The following is a 19,826-nucleotide window of genomic DNA, read 5'->3' on the forward strand; positions in this document are numbered from 1 at the left end:
TTGGCAAAACTATAGATTGGATTTCCAGTCAATGGAAGAAGGTCATTAATATACAAGAGGAAAAGATGAGGGAAAGAATTGAACCTTGGGGGACACCAGCATTAGTGGAGAAGTTATCTACCATTGCCCTCAGTGAGCAGTCAGAGAGAAAACTGGATAACCAATTACAAGAAACAGTTGGCAAACCATACGATGGAAGCTTGTTTAGAAGACCTTTATGCTTAACACGATCGAAAGCCTTTGAGATGTCAAGAGCAACTGCTTGTGTTTCACCAAACGTTTCTGTTTAATTTGTCCATAAATGGGTAACATAAGCCAGAATATCACTAGTGGAATGACATTGATGGAATCCATACTGGCGATCTTTGATCAGATGGAAGGCTTCTAGTTAGTTTACGAGTTGGTGGTTAACTGATTTTCTCCATTACTTTAGAAAGAGTAGAAGTAATTGCAATGGGATGATAATTGGATGGGAGGGATTTGACACCCTTTTTAGGAACTGGCTGGATATGAGCAAATTTCCAAGCAGAAGGAAAAACACCTTTGGAATAAGAAAGAGAAAAAAGAGGTGGCAAAGATGGTTTTCTCCAATTTTTCACAAGTTTTGAGAACAATTGGAGAAAATCATCAGTACCTGGAGCGTTCTTAGCATCAAGATTCATCAAAATCCGTCTGACATCCTTTTGACAAAAGACCACTGGAAGCATTGAAAGGAGCGTGTTGGGAATGGTGGGAGGTGTTTTACCAAGATCATTAATACACGATTTGAAAGAAAAATGGGATGCTAGCAGGTCAACTTTATCCTTGGCTGAAGTGACAACAGAACCATCTGGTTTTGACAGAGGTGGGAGCAGAGATGGGCAAAAGTTGCAGCCAATAGCTCTGGCAAGAGACCAGAATGCTTGGCTACCATTAGTATAAGAAGAAAGTTTTCTACTTTTATCCTGTTCAAAATCTTGTTTGGACTGATAAATAATTGCTTTACAATTGTTGCGAGCTTTGTTGTAGGCAGAAAATGAAACTGAAGAAATGGAAACAAACCAGTTATGATATGCAACCTTCTTCTCTTGAACAGCCTTAGCACATTTATTGGAAAACCAGGGTTTAGCACACTTATTGGAAAACCAGGGTTTAGATAAAGGACAAGATTTTGAAGTGCAGTGCAGAATAAAGGATTCTATTCCTACAAGAGTAATTTCACTGACATGATCCGAGCAAACGTTGACATCAGAAGTTTTGAAGCAGTAATCCAATCAAGGAAAAGAAATCTCGCAGGTCATCCCATTTTGCATTCTTGTAATGCCAAACAACACTAGGTTGGGAATAGCCATGAGATAAAGGCCCCATCAGAGAAGAGACAATCACCAAGTTGTGATCTGAGGTGCCTAAAATACCACTCACTTTGACCATGTACTTGGAAGGGTTGTTTGTGAGAAAAAGGTCAAGCGTGTTGGCTGTGCTGTTAGGATTGTCCGGTATTCTGGTAAGTAAATGAACAATCTGTGTGAGGTCATTAGTAACTGGAAAAGCTTCGGCATCTCGACCAGATGGGTCTGTGACTAGAGAATGGAAGCCAGCTGCAGTTTGTGAACATTAAAATCACCAAGGAAAATTACCTCACTGTTAGTAAAGTTTGACTGGAGAAAGTCAAGTTGCAAAGAAAAGAAGTCAAAGAGCTCCAAGTGATTAGTGGAGTTAGGAGAATGGTAGAGACAACAGATGAATTTGACAGAATGAAGTAGAGGTTTTAGACCAGAGAAGATTGACAAGAGGAGATTCCGAATTACCAAGTCTCTGACAGGGAATATAAGAATGGACAAGTACCATCTTTGACAAATACCATGCACAAGGTACCACCTTTGGGTGAATCCTAAGGAATCATACAGCGAATAATTTGGGCAACTGAGATGAGCAGTGGTTGAATAAACCAATAACTGAGATTCTGTCAGAAAAAGTACATGGGGTTTGGCAGACTGCAAGTGGAAATGGACATTGAGATTAGAACTGAGATTACGTGTATTTTTGAAATGAACTAGGAAGTGTTTGAGAGGTCTAGATCTTTTCTCAGATAAACTTGCTCTATTAGTTTGACTATTCATGGTGTATTCGTTAGTAAGAAAAAGTTGGGGAGGGGGGGGGATGCTGTATGAAGTAATGAAATTTTTGGATATGGCGTACTCGTGGTAAGAATATACCCAGATTCTCGATATAATGTGGTGTTGACAATTCCCCCTGCATACACACTACTCAGATTCCCTCCAGTCACTATCTGGCAGAGTAGAGGTAGCAAGATTATACACTAGCTGATCCAGAAGCCTACTAGAGAGTTACCAATAGGTTAGGTCCGGTTGAGCTGTGCCCTCGAAATGTAAGGAAGTTTGGATCTCACCATGATGTCCATCATAACCTCAAAGGATATCAGTTATACTGCATGATGGAAGAAGAGTTGATTTAATAGAAAGTGACTGTATACTGTCTGAAATAAGAAATGATACTGAGTGTAGTTGTACTACCAATTGTTGATTGGTGAAAATTTTAACTAATATCTTTTTAAAGATATCATGTCTGCTGCTACTGCTTATGCAGTGCATGGTACTATAGCTAGCTATTTTAATGTTTTAAGACCCTTATAAGACATCTCTGCCACTGCAATAGTAGAGTGCAGGATCATAGCCTGATACCTTTCTGAGTAGGTATCTTAGTTATTTAAATACTTGATGTACATATTTTGTCATAATGGCCAATTACAGTTGTTGATTTCTTCCAGTTGACTCTTCTCATTGCTAATTAAATTGTATATACTTTCACATTTGACTATAGCCATTATGGTGCTTTTTTTATAAGGTTCTTAACTGTTTAGCTAATACTGTAGTTTAAATGGTTTGACACAGAAAAGAATTTTCTGTTGTATGTTATTCATGGTTTAACATACTTGTTTTTTTTTATCCATAACATAAGTTTTGTTATGAATACTAGGTTAATGTATGGTTTGTTTAACAGGGTTAATTTGCTGGTTGTCTTCTTTTCTGTTACCTTTCTTAAACATCTAATTTTCATTTTCCAGTTACTTTTTTTTTTCCCCATTTCTTGGGATTACCTGAAAACCCCAAGGGTACTTGGGGTTTTCAGGTAATCCCTGAAGGCTCCAATAAAAGAGTCTGGGGTACAGTCCCTGGTGCACTTTTACATGGCAAGGGATTGGGGTCAGGTGACAGGGGACCAGGTGCTGGTGCTCAACATATAACACTTGCACATACCACCGGCCTTGGCACATGCCTTACAGACGAAACTGCAGCATAGAGGGGAAACCCTAGAGGCTGCATGAAAACCAGAAATACTTTGAATACCTTGTCCTTTCTGTACACATTATACTCCCCAAATTCAAATTCTGCATTCCTAATATCTGTTGCTAATATCCAAACAATATCCACCTTTGATGTCTTGACCAGCACTTCAAATGCATTGAATTTATTGGTGTACATGCAAGTATACATGCACCTGTTTTTACTCTTAGGAAATAGACCACAGCCCGTGTATTTACTTGTTCCATGATGACTCCCAGCAGTTCTAGCATTCCCCAGCACCTTCCTTTCCATGCTGCTGCACATTCCAATAGAAGCAACATAAGAATCACTTTCATCTCTGTCTGCTGCTGTTGTTAGTCTGTGTATCACCAAGTTAGCAATTTTCCAACCCACCAAACACTTCCTTGATAGCATCAGCAAATATTCTTGCACCCTTTCTTTTCAAGTGTATCCCATCCCTGTATAAACACTTTGTCCTGTTAACAAGCACAGACCATGCCAAGAAAAATTCTACCCCATGAACCTTGCACAATCTCTCTAGGGCTGAATTGATTGATTGATATTGCTCTCATTATATATCCCAGGGGCTCACATCTGGTGAGCATGGGCTTGGCACACCCAGGATTCTGAGCTGGATATCATATTTCTTGGCGATTTTTCCTCTCTCTCTCTCTCTCTCTCTCTCTCGGAAAATTTTTTTTTTTTTTTTTAGCTGGTACAGCATAAGCCTCAGAAGCTTTCTTGCACCATATAGATGATAATAATAACATACTACTCCCTGCTATCATGTCTGGACAGAATTGCAGACACTTCCAAATGTAATCCTAATTCACGACTTTTTTTTTTTTTTTTTTTTTTTTATATGAAATATCTTTGTGGGCACCTCAACCGAGTAAATCTGATTGGTCACAAAAATTGAGATGCAGAAGCGACATCAGGGGGGAGGCACATGCCATGGTGCCCCTACTCTGAATCTGCCATTGAATTCAAGGAAGTATTGGACCAACTTTTGAAATGAATGGATGGGTGAAATGGAAGCATATGCCTCTGCTAATGCTAAAAATATTAAAATCAAGAATTAGAAGATGGTTAATGTTTCTACCTTGAAGTAGTGAGATTGGTAGGAGTATAGATGCAATACTTTCTTTCATGGTGTAACGACACTGACAACTGTTCGACATGTATGAACAAAATCAGTAATCAGCCACGTGTCTAAGTCCAATAAAAAAAAATTGGAGTGTTATTTAATCGCTTCCACTCCACATACATGAACTGTGATAAGGAAAAAAGGTAAAATCAGCTGAAGCAGATTACAATAAATAGCGTTTTTTTTTTCTATATATTTATACGTCTGATTGGGACCACATAAAAGTAATAACATTTATCTGTGATTACAATGTGGCATGTGCTGTTTGTGTGTAATATAAGAAATTAGGCAAGACAAGACTGCATCCTTTTTATTTCCTTAACTTACCTATTGTGACTACTAAACACTGCTCCAATTAGATTCTCGGGTGTGTGATCAGCATGTAAGTGGAAGTGCGATAGGAGGTGAGCTTAATGTCACAATTCAGTTTGCTGCAAGATATCCATATTTACTTTGACTACTGATCATTCATGCATACCATTAAAAGCTTTCTTAAAACCTTTTATGTGTAACTTCAATGATTTCTCTTCCACTTTGCTCTCACATATTACAAAATTGTTTAGCTCCCTGTTTGAGTTTGATAAACTTCCAGCTGTCACTTCCTTGAAGAATTCCTCGTATGAATGTAGATGCAAAATACTCATTCAGTTTGTCAGCAATCTGAGCATGATCATCAACAGGTGGCTGACAAACTGAATTAGCACATTACTCTGGGGCAGTGCTGGATTAAGGTACAGGCTAGCAGGGCTTCTGCCCAGGGCACCATTCTTTAAGGGGTGCCAAAAACAGAACAACAATGAGAAAAAAATATATATTCTCAGTAGAAGGGTGGAAAAAAAATCATTCTACATAGGGCACAGAAATACCTTGTTCCGATACTGCTGTGGTGTTACTGCTGCCCATGTGTAATACTTTGCATTTGTCAATGTTAAACTTCAATTGCCATTTCTCAATATCATTGAATAGTATAAATGAAAAGCTTTCCTGGATATGAGGGTTATTTAAAGTCTCGTCCATGAACACTGCTCATTTGTCAAAACCTTGTCCAAGTCAGAAGTAAATTATTTTATCATTTTAATGTCCCCTCCCATTCAAAATTGGTTATTCATTTCTGTATTTTCATGGTTACGGTGGCTAGGTGCCCGTTTATTGGTTTGGATGGGAATTTTGGTTTTAAGTAACTTTAATGTGTGTATTCTGCACTGCACTTTCCCCATAGGTACTGGGGGTGAGGGAGTGGATGCATTCATTATATTTAAAATAAACAACTTCATGAGTGGAATGGGACACTAAGTATTTTGTAATGGAGGATTTTAAGTTTCCAGTACTGACTGGAACGGTCACTCACACAGTAGCAGAAGTTTTCAGATTTATTAGTAGCAGTAAATGATGCAAGAAAGCAAGCATCACTCAAAAAAAAAAAAAAAAAAAATCTACTTTCCCTATCCATCCCCTCCAATAGTGTCTAGTTTTTCCTTGAATTTATTCGAACTTCTTCTTCTTCTTTGGTCCTTAGCTGGCAGCTGGGGGAGGCGGTTGGCCACGCAACCAGTATGCTGCTGTAGGTGCCGCAGGGTTTCGGACTTGCTCTGTGATGTTCTTCCATACCTTACGATCCATGGCTTCAGTCCTGGCCTGGTTAAGGTCGAGACGTCGGCTCTTCAAGTCATCTTCCACTTGCTTGGCCCACGTTTTCCTAGGCGCAGTCCGTTGGATGCTCCATTGGGTGGGTCGTTGTCTCCAAAGGAGTGTGGATGGTATTCTGTTCGTGCCCATTCTACATACGTGGCCAAACTATCTGAGCCTTCGCTTCTGGATTTGGTCAGCAATGGTTGGTTGCTGTTGGCATCTGGCACGGATGGTATCATTAGTGATGCGGTCGCGAAGAGAGATGCCCAAGATCTGCCGCAGGCATCGCATTTGGAATACCTCAAGTTTGTTCAAATCTAATTTGAGACAAATCCATGTTTCCGATCCGTAAAGAAGAATGGGCAGAATCAAAGTCCGGAAGAGTCGGATTTTAGTCTTTGTGGAAATGTTGGTCCTCTTCCACAGACACCATTTGAGCGAGGCGAACGCAGTGGCCGCCTGTCCAATTCTGCTGTGGATTTCCATGGTGGATGCAACTTTCTTCTCCTGGACCAGCGACCCAAGGTATTTAAAGTCCTGCACTTGCTCGATCTGGACGCCTTCGAGATAGATGGTGGCTTGCGACCCATCTGTTGTCAGGGCCTTTGTCTTACCAGCATTGATCTTCAAACCGTATGGCCGGGCAATGTCGTAGAGGATGTCTGTGGCTTCAGTGTCGTTACCGGCAAGGATAGCACTATCATCAGCAAACATCAGGTCAGTCACATAGTGATCCTTGTCATATTGTATGCCCTGTCTGTTTCTGAATGCTTGCCTCATAATGGCGTCGACCACGATGTTGAAAAGTAACGGGGAGGCTACATCCCCTTGGCGGACTCCAGTTTGGATGGTAAATTCCTCAGATAAATCGTTCTGGATGCACACCTGGCTGGTTAAACCGTTGTATGCAGTTTGGAGGAGTGTGATGACTTTTTGAGGTACATGTTCAACCTCTAGTAGTTTCCATAAGGCAAGGCCGGTGGACACAGTCGAAAGCAGACTTAAAGTCAATGAAAACAATGACAGTTCGCTGTCCACACCGGATCCTCTCCTCCATCAGCTGATGAATGGCAAAGATTTGATCACAGCGTCCTCGCCCAGGTCTAAATCCTGCCTGTTCTTCTCGACTGGTTTGCTCGCGATGTTTTTGCAGTCTTGACTGGATGATCTTCATAAAGACCTTTCCGATGATGGAAAGGAGGCTGATGCCACGGTAGTTCTTGCAGTCCCGGTTATCACCTTTCTTGTGGATCGGTACGATAATGGCTTTCCTCCATGTTAACGGAATTTGTTCAGTGCACCAGATGGTTTTGAGGAGTGAGTGTAGTCGGCAAAGCAGTACATCTTCCCCGGCTTTGATCGCTTCTGTGGTGACTTGGTCCACTCCTGGTGCCCTGCCATTCTTCAGGGATTGTATGGCTGCTTTCACTTCTTCTACTGTAGGCTCAACATCGACCATGGAGACCTCAGGGGGGTCGATCGAGAGTGCTGTTGCTGGCGGTCCCTGAGGTGGGTCGTGATTATACAAAGCTTTGAAGAATTCACTCCACCGTTGCAGGCGTTCGGATGGTGATCGCACGAAGGTCCCATCAGCATTCTTGATGTTGTCACTAGTCAATTTGGTCTTTCCACTCAGACATCTGAGGGTGCGGTAGAGAGTGCGATACTCGTTTTTGGATGCCGCCACTTCAAGACCGTCTGCCACTTGGTTCCAGTATGCTTCTCTTTCTGCTGTCATTCTTTGTCGGACTTCTCGGTTTAGCTGCCGGTACCGTTCAAAGTCGACCAACTTTGCCTGTTTCCGTTTGTCCACGAGGTCGAGGCACTCGTCTGATATCCATGGTTGCGTTCGACGTCGGGCAGGTGGACATAGGGGCTTGGCACATTCCAGGATGGCATCAGAGATCTGCTTTTCTTCTTCATTTATATCCTCGGGCACGGCCAGCATCTCCAGATCAGATCCGCAATCAGGTCCCCTCATGGCACGAACGTCCATGAGTGATGAGCGAAATCTGGCATTGATCAAAATTCGAACTATCCATGCCCACAGCAATGCAAGAGGCCTCCAGCCCCCCCCCCCCCCTTTTATCTAATGGCATAGAGGGATACCAAGATTTTAACGATGTTTCTTCTTCAACCCAGAATAAGCATAAAGCAAGGAGACGTTAAAAAAACAATCACTTTCTAGTTTCGTTTTAGGAAAATGTTAAGTGAATGAGAGTAGTATGTATGAGAACTGTGTATGGAAGAATTGATTGTATACTTCTCTGCCATTTTCCAGAAGGAAAGTCAGTTTCACAAATACAGTATAAATTGTTTTTGGTATAACATACATCAGAAATCTCAATTACGATATTTTGAAAACTGCAAAAGTCTTCCCATTTAATTTCTGAGTAAAAGTTTTCAATTTTTTCTACTGGGAGTCTGTATTATTGGTACATACTATGTACCAATTATTTGTGCAGATCCACAAAATCTGCTTAACCTTAAATAATTTTTTTTCCCCATTCATCTGATATATCTGATATGATGTTTGAGAATACCTGTGAGCACATGTTCTCTGCATGAGAACACATGCTCACTGAGAGCAGTATAGGCTGCAGGCGAGTTGGCATTAGCAGCTGATCCTACCCTAAGGGGTTAGCAGAAATGTGAGGGAGGTAGAGATCCAAAAGGGGTTTGCAGTAGTTCCAGAGTATGCAGGGTCAGTCCATGGTTATCCATTGATGTGTTCCTGCATAATATACATTAATCTGGAGCCAGTGGAATGGTTGCTGGAGTGTTGGCAGCAGGTTGTACGTGTATCTTCTGCTTGAACAAGGCTGTGCAGTGTACCCGTACACTCCACATAAGAGTTGGAGCGCTTACTTTTTGAGATGTATAATGTCACTGTTGGTATATTTACTAATATATTGTGCTGCCAACAACTTAGCATCAGCATAAAACAGCTGCTGCATTTGAACATACAGTATCTGTGGCATGCACCTTTTGACCAGAAGCTTCTGCATTGTAATTTTAAAGTAAAATTTTATAAGGAACATGTATGCTCATTGTTATGCTACTGGATATCATTGATTTTTGCTGCTTACAGGCACCCTCATAAGTATGGGCCCTAGGCACATGCTTAAGCTAGGCCCCGGCCCTGGCAGTATGGTGGATGCAAAGAAATGAATTTTGTTTTCTTGAAAGTTGTTGCTTTTTTCTCATTTTTCTATATAAATGATGAAATGTTACTATTTGCTAATGTCTGAAAATATTGTTAAGTTAGTTACAGTACTTAATACATCGACTAACTTACTAATAATTGCAGTTGTGAAATGTTTCTTTATAATTTTTTGATTACTTTTATTTGCTTTTGATTACCTTGATTACTTTTAAAATTTCTATGAAATGCTGTGGTTGTTACAGGTGTATATGCTGCCTGTAAGTAAATGATGTGCAATATTTCTTTTAATAAAAGTATTGCATTTTTGTTAAACCTACTGGCTTTAACTACTGAAATGTATTTCTCATTTCCTACAGTAGCCTTGATATCCAGCTATCTGCTTTTGTTTTGTTTTTTTTTATCAGTTTGAAATTACTGCTGCTTAAATAGTTTATATAAAAAAAAAAAAATGCAAGAATAGTGTCATTTTCTCTGGAAGTCTGATTCATTGCAATTCTTTTTTTTAATTAGTAAGGTAATTAAAAATGCATTGCTGTTAATGGTTTGTGAACGGTCTTATGCTTTGAGTGGGCGAACACAGTAAAGCTAAAAAAAATGTATAAAAAATCATTTTTATATATTTTTTTTTTCTTCAGAAGATTCATTTGAAGTTCACAGTAATGCTTTTTTTTTTTTTTTTTTTTTCCTCCAGTCAGTACATGAATCAACATTCACAGAAACGTTTTTACTAATGAGGAGTGTTCCTGTATAATGTTTTGTTTGCCCCAAAGGAGGAATGCACAAAGCATGTTCCTTTCTGGGGGGGGAATACAGCCTAATAGATTAACAGCAGTTTCAGGCAGAGATGTAGGTAATTTGTGCACTGCTTCTATTGGTACATGCAGCAGCCTGAAAAGCAAGTGTCAGGGATTAAGTCCTGCTGGAGGTTCACAGTGAACACATACTGTGTTAGGTTAAAGAGCAAATATAGGCGCATATATACTTGTGTGTACCTGTAATATAGGTGCATGTATACTTGCGTGTAACTAACTTGGAATTTGAATTAGTGGTCAAATCATCAGATGTGTGAACAGAGACGTGTGGATATCAGATATAAGGGACACAGAATATTTGAATATGATGTTCAACGAAAGAACAGGATGGAGTTATGCACCTGTTAGTCACTCTGATGTAGCTGAAGCACTAGGAAAACAAAAATGAGTAGGAGTGTATTACAGGTCTGATGAGTGTAATGAACATCTGTACAGACATAGAGGACAAGTAAATTGGAATGTCTTTTTTGGGACGGGGGCTTAACTTTCCAGATACTGACTGTACTTTGCATATGTTATGGATATTAAGTGGCACATGAGTTACAATAGCTATGGTGCACCTCTGGGACTTTGTGGATTAGTCACTCATGCAAGGCATTTGTGGATTTAAAGATGACTGTACCAGTATATCAGAGAGGTAACAAGAGAAAAAGCAGCACTCTTGATCTGATTGTCAGCAGTGACCATTTTTGCATTAAGAATCTACAGATAAAAGACACTACTACTACAGGTGGCAGTGAACACAATTGATGTAGGATTCACTTAATGATGTAACTATGATAAAGGACAGAGTAAAGGGCTTTTGCTTTTGTAAAAGTGGCCACAGTGAGACCAAATGATAAAGTTGCCAACAGCAAATTGTAACTGGGGGATGATGCATTTGGGAACATAATTGCAGATGCTACTAGGCTTGTTATACCAACTAAGAAGTATTGGTCAAAGCTTAGATCTAAACGGATGTTAGGTGAACTGACGAGAACAAAAATGCATGGGATGCATATAAATTATCAGGTGGTAGAGAAGCCTGTTTTTAGACTAGTCTGCACTCAAGTCAAAGGTTAGGCAAGCTGAGGCAGATTATGAGAAATCTTTAGCAAAGAATGCAGAGATAAGCAGGGAAGAGGATGAATCACATTAGTGCACCAGAAATGAAATATATGACAGCTGATGATTAGGCTCAGGTTGCTGAGAAAATAAATAGGTATTTGGCATCTACATTCATGACGAATTTCCCCCCCCCTAGTGTTTGGGTTGCCAGAAGTGTATCTAATTCCAATGGGGAGCTGAGTAATTTTGTGATAATTGAGAGGACAGAAGAGAAATTGAAGCTAAATGTAAACAAGGTGCCTGGCATGGATGGAGTCTATCCAATTATATTAAGGGAAGCAGCAAAGAAGTAAGTAAACATTTAGCCATGAGCCATGGTTTTGAGAGCATCATTCAATTAATGCAGTGGTTTTCAACATTTTTTTAATAACTGCACCCCTAAGTACTTTATTTGGTGGCACCCCTACTCAATTTTCTACCAGTTAGATCAGATTTTTTTCTCTCTCTCTCTGTGTTACGAAGAAAGTGTAAAGAATGTTTTGTTTAATCATATTGAATCTACGGTATATACCAGAAAAAAGTTATATGATAATAATAATATAACTATAAACAAAGTTACAATTCATAATACAAATTATATATATTATATATAATAATAATTTTATTCTTTACATAGAGGAATTAAATAAACATCAATTATAGATGACCAAAAAATTAAAAAGATACCTTACACTTTTTTATAATGAAATACATATATAAATTAAAAAAAATAATAAGTTTAAATTACGTGGCACCCCTGGAATGTTGTTGCAGCACCCCAGTTGAAAACCACTGGATTAATGGGAGGTCCCTATGGACTGGAGGTGTGCAAATATATCCCCAGTTCACATGGGGAGCAAAGGGTGACATGAGTAATTATAAATTTGTCAGCTTGACTTCTGTTCCAGGGAAAATAGTGATTAACAAATTAATGCAGGACCATCTAGACAGGGATGCAATCAATCTGTAATCACAGTATGTATTCGATACTATTGCACTTAAAAGTTGTTGTTGTTGTTGCTTGGGTTTTATTGGCGCATTAGCGGCTAAGGCTATAATACGCCAAAACCTAGTCATAAAAAGTAAAATTTTCAGTGGCCTAACGAATTAGGTCACCAAGTCAGAGTATAAAAACAAGTATAAACGGTAAAAGACAAATATCAGTAAACAAGTAACATTAATGAAGTAGATTTTTTAAATATGAGTAAAATGGTTTACTGATTTCAAAAAGCTAAAAATAGCAGACACATTGTCAGATAAAATCTGACTGAGTGTATACGGCTCAGTCAGATGATTAAAAGCGGTAAAACGGATATTACTAAAATCTGGACAATCAATTAAAATGTGTCTGATAGTTAAAATTGTGCCACAGGACTCATACATAGGAGGGTCATCAGCCTTCAGCAAAAACAAGTGAGTCAAATGACTGCACTTAAAAGACTGCTATATAGATTGGAACATATTTGTGTTAATGGTAAGTTACTTCTGTGGATGAAGGGATCGTTGAGTGAAAGAAGACTGGTTATCATTGGACCTTGCTCTTTGTGGACTAACATTATTAGTGGAGTCTCCCAAGGTTCAATGGCCCCATTGTTGTTTACTGTATTTATTAATGATACTGATGAAGGCATAATGTCTGTTTGCAGATGATACGAAAGTTGGCAGGGTGGTTAATTGCAGTAATTTGGTATGCTAGTGCCACAAGATCTAGGAATATTAGGTAGATGGACCAAGAAGTTGGATTGAGACTAAGTTTAACATGACAAATGTAAGGTAATTTGTGGATAGCAGAAATTCCATATTAATTCACTAACACTTGTCCTGAGTGGTCTCACACTCAGGATAGTTGAGGATAAGAATGTTCTGGGGGGGGGAGTTAATTGTGTAGGCAGATGTGAAGTTCTCTGAGCGGTGCAGACAGGCTGTCATGGGTGCAGTTTTTATATTGGGTTTTGCCAGCAGGACAGGGAGGTTTAAATTGAGTGGTTGCAAGTTAGATGCATGGAAATTTGCCTTTAGCCAGTGGGTAATTGATTGCTGGAACAATCTTCCAAATTGGTGTGTTGTAGGGGTAGTTTGAATAAATTTTTGCATTCATTTGTCACTACTAATACTGAAGTAGGGGTGCTCTAGCTTGTCAGTCAGTTCTGATCTTTTAACAATTTTATTCAGCTCAAACAAAAATTTGAAAATGGTGTGTGTGTACACTTTTTTATTCTATTTTTATTCAGTTGGATCTATTAAAACCGTTTATAAGCTACAAAATGGTATAAGTATTATTTCTACTGTTTGTTATTTTCTGTCAAAGAGTAGCTTTTAATCAAGTTATATTGTACTGTCATGGCTGTAGTAAAATTATCTTTAGTTGAGTTTGCTTTGTCCCCCCCATTATTTAATGTCATGTAAGAAACATAGGGTTAATGCAAAGAACAGACAACTAAATTCAGTTCAAAATAATTTTGTTCATTTTTCCAAACTTTACAATGCTTAAAAAAATATATGTATACTCTATATATTTTTGTTTGAGTATGTAAAAGTAAAATATTTGTACAGTAATTTGTCAAAGACTCCAGATTTTTTGAGAGTAAGAAGCAATATTTGAGGCTTTTCTAATCCTTTCTTACTTGCAGTGGATCAAAGTGAATTTACCATGCAATTAGAACTACTGTATTTCATCAATTCTAAGATGCACATTTTTTTTTCACATTTTAATGTCTCTGAAATTGGGGTGCATCTTATAACACTGATGGCAAAACCCCAGAATTCTTCAATATGCCTAGAAATTATACTGTTGGTGCTAGAGAAATCAAGATCGTTAGTACGGGTTATGAAAAGTAGAAGACAGCTGTGTATAACTGTGTGATGAAGTGCATTGTTGCCATATATATACTTTTAAACCACAAAAATAAGCTCTTCCCCAAAGATCACACTTGTGCGTGGAGGGGAAAAAAAAAAAAAATGGATGGATGACTGGCTAAAAGTAGTCTGGAATAGACATGTGTGATTACATGAATAACACGGTATGCGAGTTCTAGATGCATTTTGTGGACATTTATCCGAACAGTTAAAGAATAAGCTGGCCAAAAAGTGCAGCGACTTGATTTGTTATTCCTGGTTGCATGATTAGCCAACTGAAACTTCTTGACATTTTTCAGTCAACAAACCATTCAAGGACTCTTTGAGGAAGAAATATGAGTCCTGGTTGTTGACTGAAAACCTTTGATTGACACCTTCTGGTTAAGATAAAGAAAGCAGCGGCATCAAAATTTGCAGAATGGATGTCAGTGGCTTGGAAGAAAATCATGGAGACAATAATGGTGCACTCTTAAAAAAAAATGCCTGTATCACCAATGGTTCAGATGGCACAGAGGACAATATTGTGTGTGAAAATATGGATTCTGATTGTAAAGAAGTTTTAGACTGATATTACAGAAGCAAGTGAAGTATAATATATATATATTTTTTATTTTATTTATTTTAGCATTTAAATTTTTCCTTGTTAGCGGTACTGAAAATAATGGTGCATCTTAAATCGATGAAATATGGTTATTTATATTCAGAGTTGAGATTTACTGTCATTGATATTCAAACCAGAAGATTTATTATTGTTTTACAAATAGATTTACCATTAACCAAATATTTTGGATAATGCCCTTTTCTATATGATTGGAAGCATTTGTGTGGATAAGCAAGGATTCTCAATCTTTCATATAAATAAAAATACCAGAACCAACTAAAAGATGCAAATTTGAATTTCTCAAATCTCAGTTGCATCTTTCACATACTCCTCCTAAGCCGACATTCACATAACATGAATGATTACCCTTTTACTCTGGTATGCATATATAGAATAGAATGTATTTTTAAGTAATTTAATTTTATTATATATATATTTTTTTAAATTCATACTTTCCCTCCTCAGCTACAGGCCCATAACAAACATAATAAAAATCTTATTTGGCTCATTACCAAAAAGGTTTGTGTCCCCCTTGCCTAAGGAACCATTTGCAAAAATGAGCTGGCATTATGCTGCTGACCAAGTGCATGTTCTCCATTTGGCAAGCATGTAGTAGGAAGTTTGTCAACAGTTTTTGTATTATTCTTCTGTACCTGACCCAACTTAATTAAAATATGATAAAAATACAAAGGTAAGAATGAAAATTAACTGATAAAATAATGAAAGCAGCAGAAATATACAGATAAAAAGATATAAAATAAGAAGAGTTAAGAACACAAGTAGTTACAATACGCTTTCAAGGCAGATTGCCTCTTTAACAGCAGACAGTTACGATGTGACAAAATTGGCTGGGATGCAACAATGAGAGAGAGAGAGAGAGAGAGAGAGAGAGAGATTAGTCAGGATATGGTGAGAGATGGCCTCCATAACTGAGTGGTTAGGAGCAAGAGTGCATGTAGCACATGCTCTTTGAGTAGACCAGGGGGTGAGGTCAAGCCCCTGACTGCTAAATACTGTCGATCTCTCAACTTGCACTGGACCAGTATGGCAGATTATGGTCCATTTTCCTCAACATGAATCGTTGAAGCTTTCATGCTCCAGTGGATTGTTAATGAAAGCAGTTTAACTTTTTATGATGAGAGATGTATTTGAAACAAAATTTAAAGTTTGCAAGCTCTTATAATGTAAAGAAGTCTATATGAGTGGGTGTTTTGTTAATATTTGTTCTGTTTGGCCAGGTTGAAATATTAGGACAGTGCTGTTCTTTGTTGCTGTAGGTCCTTGATTACATTGAGTTATAGAATTTTTACATGTTCAATATTATTAACTTTTAGATATTAATCAAGGACTTTTTGACTTGGACAGCCACCCTGGTCCCCCCCCCACCCCAAGATTATTGTAGGCATAGAACACTAAGAAAGAGACATTTTTTAGTATTTTGTATATATGTGCTGTATTGTAGTGGAAGCAAATAAGTATTACATGTAATTTTCCAAAAAATAATCACTAAAAAAAAAAAATTTTTAAAGTATTATTAAGACTCCAAATTAAAAAATAAACTTACTCAGCAAATCTAATGAGACCTGTTGTGACAGATTTTCAAAAATTTTGCTGAAATTAGCTATCAAATCTGATAATTTATAGTGAATGTCTGCTGAAGCATCAATTCAGTTTTTCTCTCTCACACGGTGCCTCCGTAGTCAGGTGGGCAGGAGCAGCAGTGCGTAGCACACGCTTCTTGATTAGACCGGAGTTCGAGCCCATGACCACCAAATATGGAGGATGCGGAAAGGTCAGGGAATGACCACCACGCATATCCCCGGAGCAATATGGCCTTAGTTGCTAATGCTCCTAAAAAAAAAAAAAAAAAGTCTCTCTGAAACACATTGTCACAAATATTGAAAGTTTATAAACTGCTTTTTCTGCTATATTAGGCAAAGAGTTTATTTTTTATTATTTTTTTTCCACTGTTTGTTTTGGGGTAGCAAACTAGCACAGAACGAAGATAGTGGAACACAAAAGCATTTCTTGGAGTAATGGGTTAAAAGAAGAGATATCAATCGGTTCTTTTGTGGATAGGATAGAGGTTTGGTTTTTCAAGAAAGGATTAGTTATCCATCTAATTTTCAGTGTCTGTATTGACAGAAAAATAATTTTCAAAAGAGATCAACAGTTGTGTGAGGTGGTCAATGATTGCTTTCTTTAAGATTTTTTTGTTTGCAGACTTCAACTTTACTTCAACTTTCTACAAAGAATAATTTCATCTTTGAATGCAGAGATTCAAATTAATATTAGCCATGAAAAGTGTTTGTATTTTTACCTTGAAGTGATTGATTGAAAGGCGTTGTCTGTCAAAAACATCGGCAAGGTATGCAATCCCTTGTAAATTATAATCACTAAACAAGAGTTGCTGAATCTCTGTACTTCATCTCTAGGATCAGTAAGAAACACCAGTTTTAGTACATAATTCAAAGACTTATCAGCAATTTATCTCAACACCAACCAAAAAGGGTTTCTTTTTTTAAAACAAATAAAGTAGGCAGTTATAGTTGCTGCCCATTTTGTTGCAAATGTGCCAGGTAACTTTGTATTTAAGCCACCAAGTATTCAAATAACTGATGATTTCTATTAGTGACTTAAAATATCTTTCACAGCTAAATTTTCTTTCTTGAGTACACAGTGAGTACTTGAACAGGAAGGGTGTGCTAGTACCTTGAACACTCCACAAGAACATTCCATGTTCTTGTGGGGTCTATGCTAGGTGCCAGCAGTTTTCATAATGAAAGGTGGTCCAATATGCTGTTAGATAAGTGATCATAATGTTTTTGTTTTGATTAAAGAGAATATAATTCATTTTATTTATGAAGCCATGAATTATTGTACTTCTTGCTAAAATATGTTTCAAGTTAAGCTGTTATTAGAGGTTATTTATGTTCATATTACTAAAAGCAGTTAGGTAGGATCCATTTAATTTATCATTAGCTCTTTGTGTCTAAACAGAACTGAACTAGAAATTCCTCTCCTAAAGTCATGTACTAGTTGAAATGAAAGAGCACAAAAACATGAATTTATGCGTAATGTGTTATCTGTTCAGTATATAGTAATTTCTGTTTTCATGATATGCTGCCAAACTGTAACAATGAATGAATTAAACATATTTCTACTGTAGTTTTCACCATCTGAAGAATAGATGCATTAATGCCCTTGAAATATACTCTTTCATTTTCAGTAGAAGCTATGTTTTTTTTTTTTTTTGAAAAGTAAATAAAACCCAAATGAATACTCATAATAGTTAAAGGAAAAACTTAGCTTACTGACCTGTGTCACTGCCAGTAGAACTCCAAGTTGCCCAAAACAAGAGATGATAATTAAGGGTTGTTTTTTAAAATGTAAGCCATTGTAATTCTCCTTTACAACTCATAAGAGCAGTCATGTAACTTAAGCTTGAATAATTTCCCTGCATCCCTTTTTATCACTATAAAGAAAAGGTACTCTTATATATAACATAAGGATAGCCTAGATAAGTGTGAAATGAAGCAGAAGTCCTGCACATTTTAGTTTGTTAGGCAGTGAAATTGAGGTTTACCACACTTTGATATCTTATTCCAAAGAATGTGCTTTGCAAATGACATATCAAGAAATTCATGAAACTTCTTTTTGTGGTTATGTAACAAACAGTGAAGGAGTGCAGTTCTTGTTTTACAGAGTTTGTTTTTTATTTCATTGTGAGTACATGCCTCATTTTCTTTTCCCCTAACTTTTATTTTAGGTTTCTTTTGCACCTGAAGAACTTCTTACCACAGTTTATCCAGTTGGTGATTGGGAAAGGAAAGGTCCTTGGGAAGAATTTGCACATGACAGAGCTCGTTTTCATAAAAGAATACAGGAAGTGGGAAACATAATTTCTTCTTGTTTAAATGAACAACATCGTGCTGTCATATACAAAAAGCTGTACAATAGGACTTACTGAAAGTGCCTTATTTCTTTTTATGTAAAGAAAAAGATTGTATTAAAACTGTGATATTTATTTATTAATAAATTATTTATCCTTGACCATGAAGAACTTTTATATGCTGTCCTAGCAAGTATATTGGTTAAATCCATCTTTGAATGTCTATTATTCATTTCTGAAGCTTTTGTAAACATGTAAATAAATTTTGCTGTTTTTCTCTTGTATTGCAAAGTTGTTCCTTATTGTCCATCAGTAGTAAGGTAAAAATCTGTGTTTACAATCAGTAGGCTGGGCCTGACCCAGAAGTCCTTTTTTTTGTACTGTTTTGAAATCATGTTCAACTGATAAGCTAAAATGCTACTAGTTCACAAATTTTGATGAACCAAAAATGCAGAAACAAGTAACAAGAAAGGTAGCATGTGAATCCAAAAGGTCTCTTAATTATAAAAACAGCTTATTTTTAAAATTACTAAAATGGACTTTAATGCCTTAAATGTTTTTTATTATTGTTATTTTAGTAAGAACAATGACCCATGCCTTTTGGCTTAGGTAAGTGTTGCACATTATCTTTTAGGAGTTCTGTGCCCAAGTAAAATAACTGATATCATGAACTCAAAATGTAACAATTATGTTTATTTTATATAACATAAGAATACAACTTTGTTTTTAATCTACTAGTTGTCCTGCATTATTAAGGCAGAAATCAAGGGCACTAGTGCTAAAAGGATATAGATTCATGCTATAGAGCAGCTGTTCTTTGACTTTGAGCCTATGCCTCCCTTGACTTGTAAAATTTCCCCAGCGCCTCCCTTGAAGTAAAACATCTATAATTATGCAATTTCTTGTTTTTAATATGTTAATACGTAAAATAATAATCAGGACACTTATTCTTAAAAAAACAAACAAACTGATATTTGTGCTTGCTTTTTATTGCATAATTCATCAAATATAAGCATTTTCGAAATGGCGATACATTTCTTTTTCAACATTTAATTTTGATCTGTACTTAGATTTAATGACTGCCAATGCCAAAAATCTAACTTCACAAGAGTTAAGAACTTGCAAATGGCACTAGTATTTACCAAGCTTTATTGCTTGATTCTGGATATTCTTGTTTTGCTAAACACAAAATTCATATCAAGATGATGAAAAGGGAACATGGCACATTCTATTCATCAAAAATACCCCAAATATTTTCTATAATTATTTACATTAATAATACAGATCAAGTAGTAGTAGATAATAAATTATATAATAGAAAAAAAAATCATT

The 19,826-nt window shown here is 37.1% G+C and overlaps 1 protein-coding gene across 1 annotated transcript in view; it reads left to right on the forward strand.

Moving 5' to 3' along the window:
- Nucleotides 1-18,618, forward strand: part of LOC150077292 (uncharacterized) — a 45,426-nt gene extending 26,808 nt beyond the window's left edge. Inside the window, exon 2 of the mRNA XM_090386275.1 lies at nucleotides 18,372-18,618. Coding sequence (XP_090242401.1) covers nucleotides 18,372-18,572 — 201 coding nt within the window. The 3' untranslated portion in view covers nucleotides 18,573-18,618. The remainder of the gene's footprint in view (nucleotides 1-18,371) is intronic.
- The last annotated feature ends 1,208 nt before the right edge of the window (nucleotides 18,619-19,826 follow it).

Source organism: Mastigoproctus giganteus, chromosome 12, assembly GCF_048544385.1.
Source record: "Mastigoproctus giganteus isolate SK-2022 chromosome 12, ASM4854438v1, whole genome shotgun sequence".
Taxonomy (NCBI): domain Eukaryota; kingdom Metazoa; phylum Arthropoda; class Arachnida; order Uropygi; family Thelyphonidae; genus Mastigoproctus; species Mastigoproctus giganteus.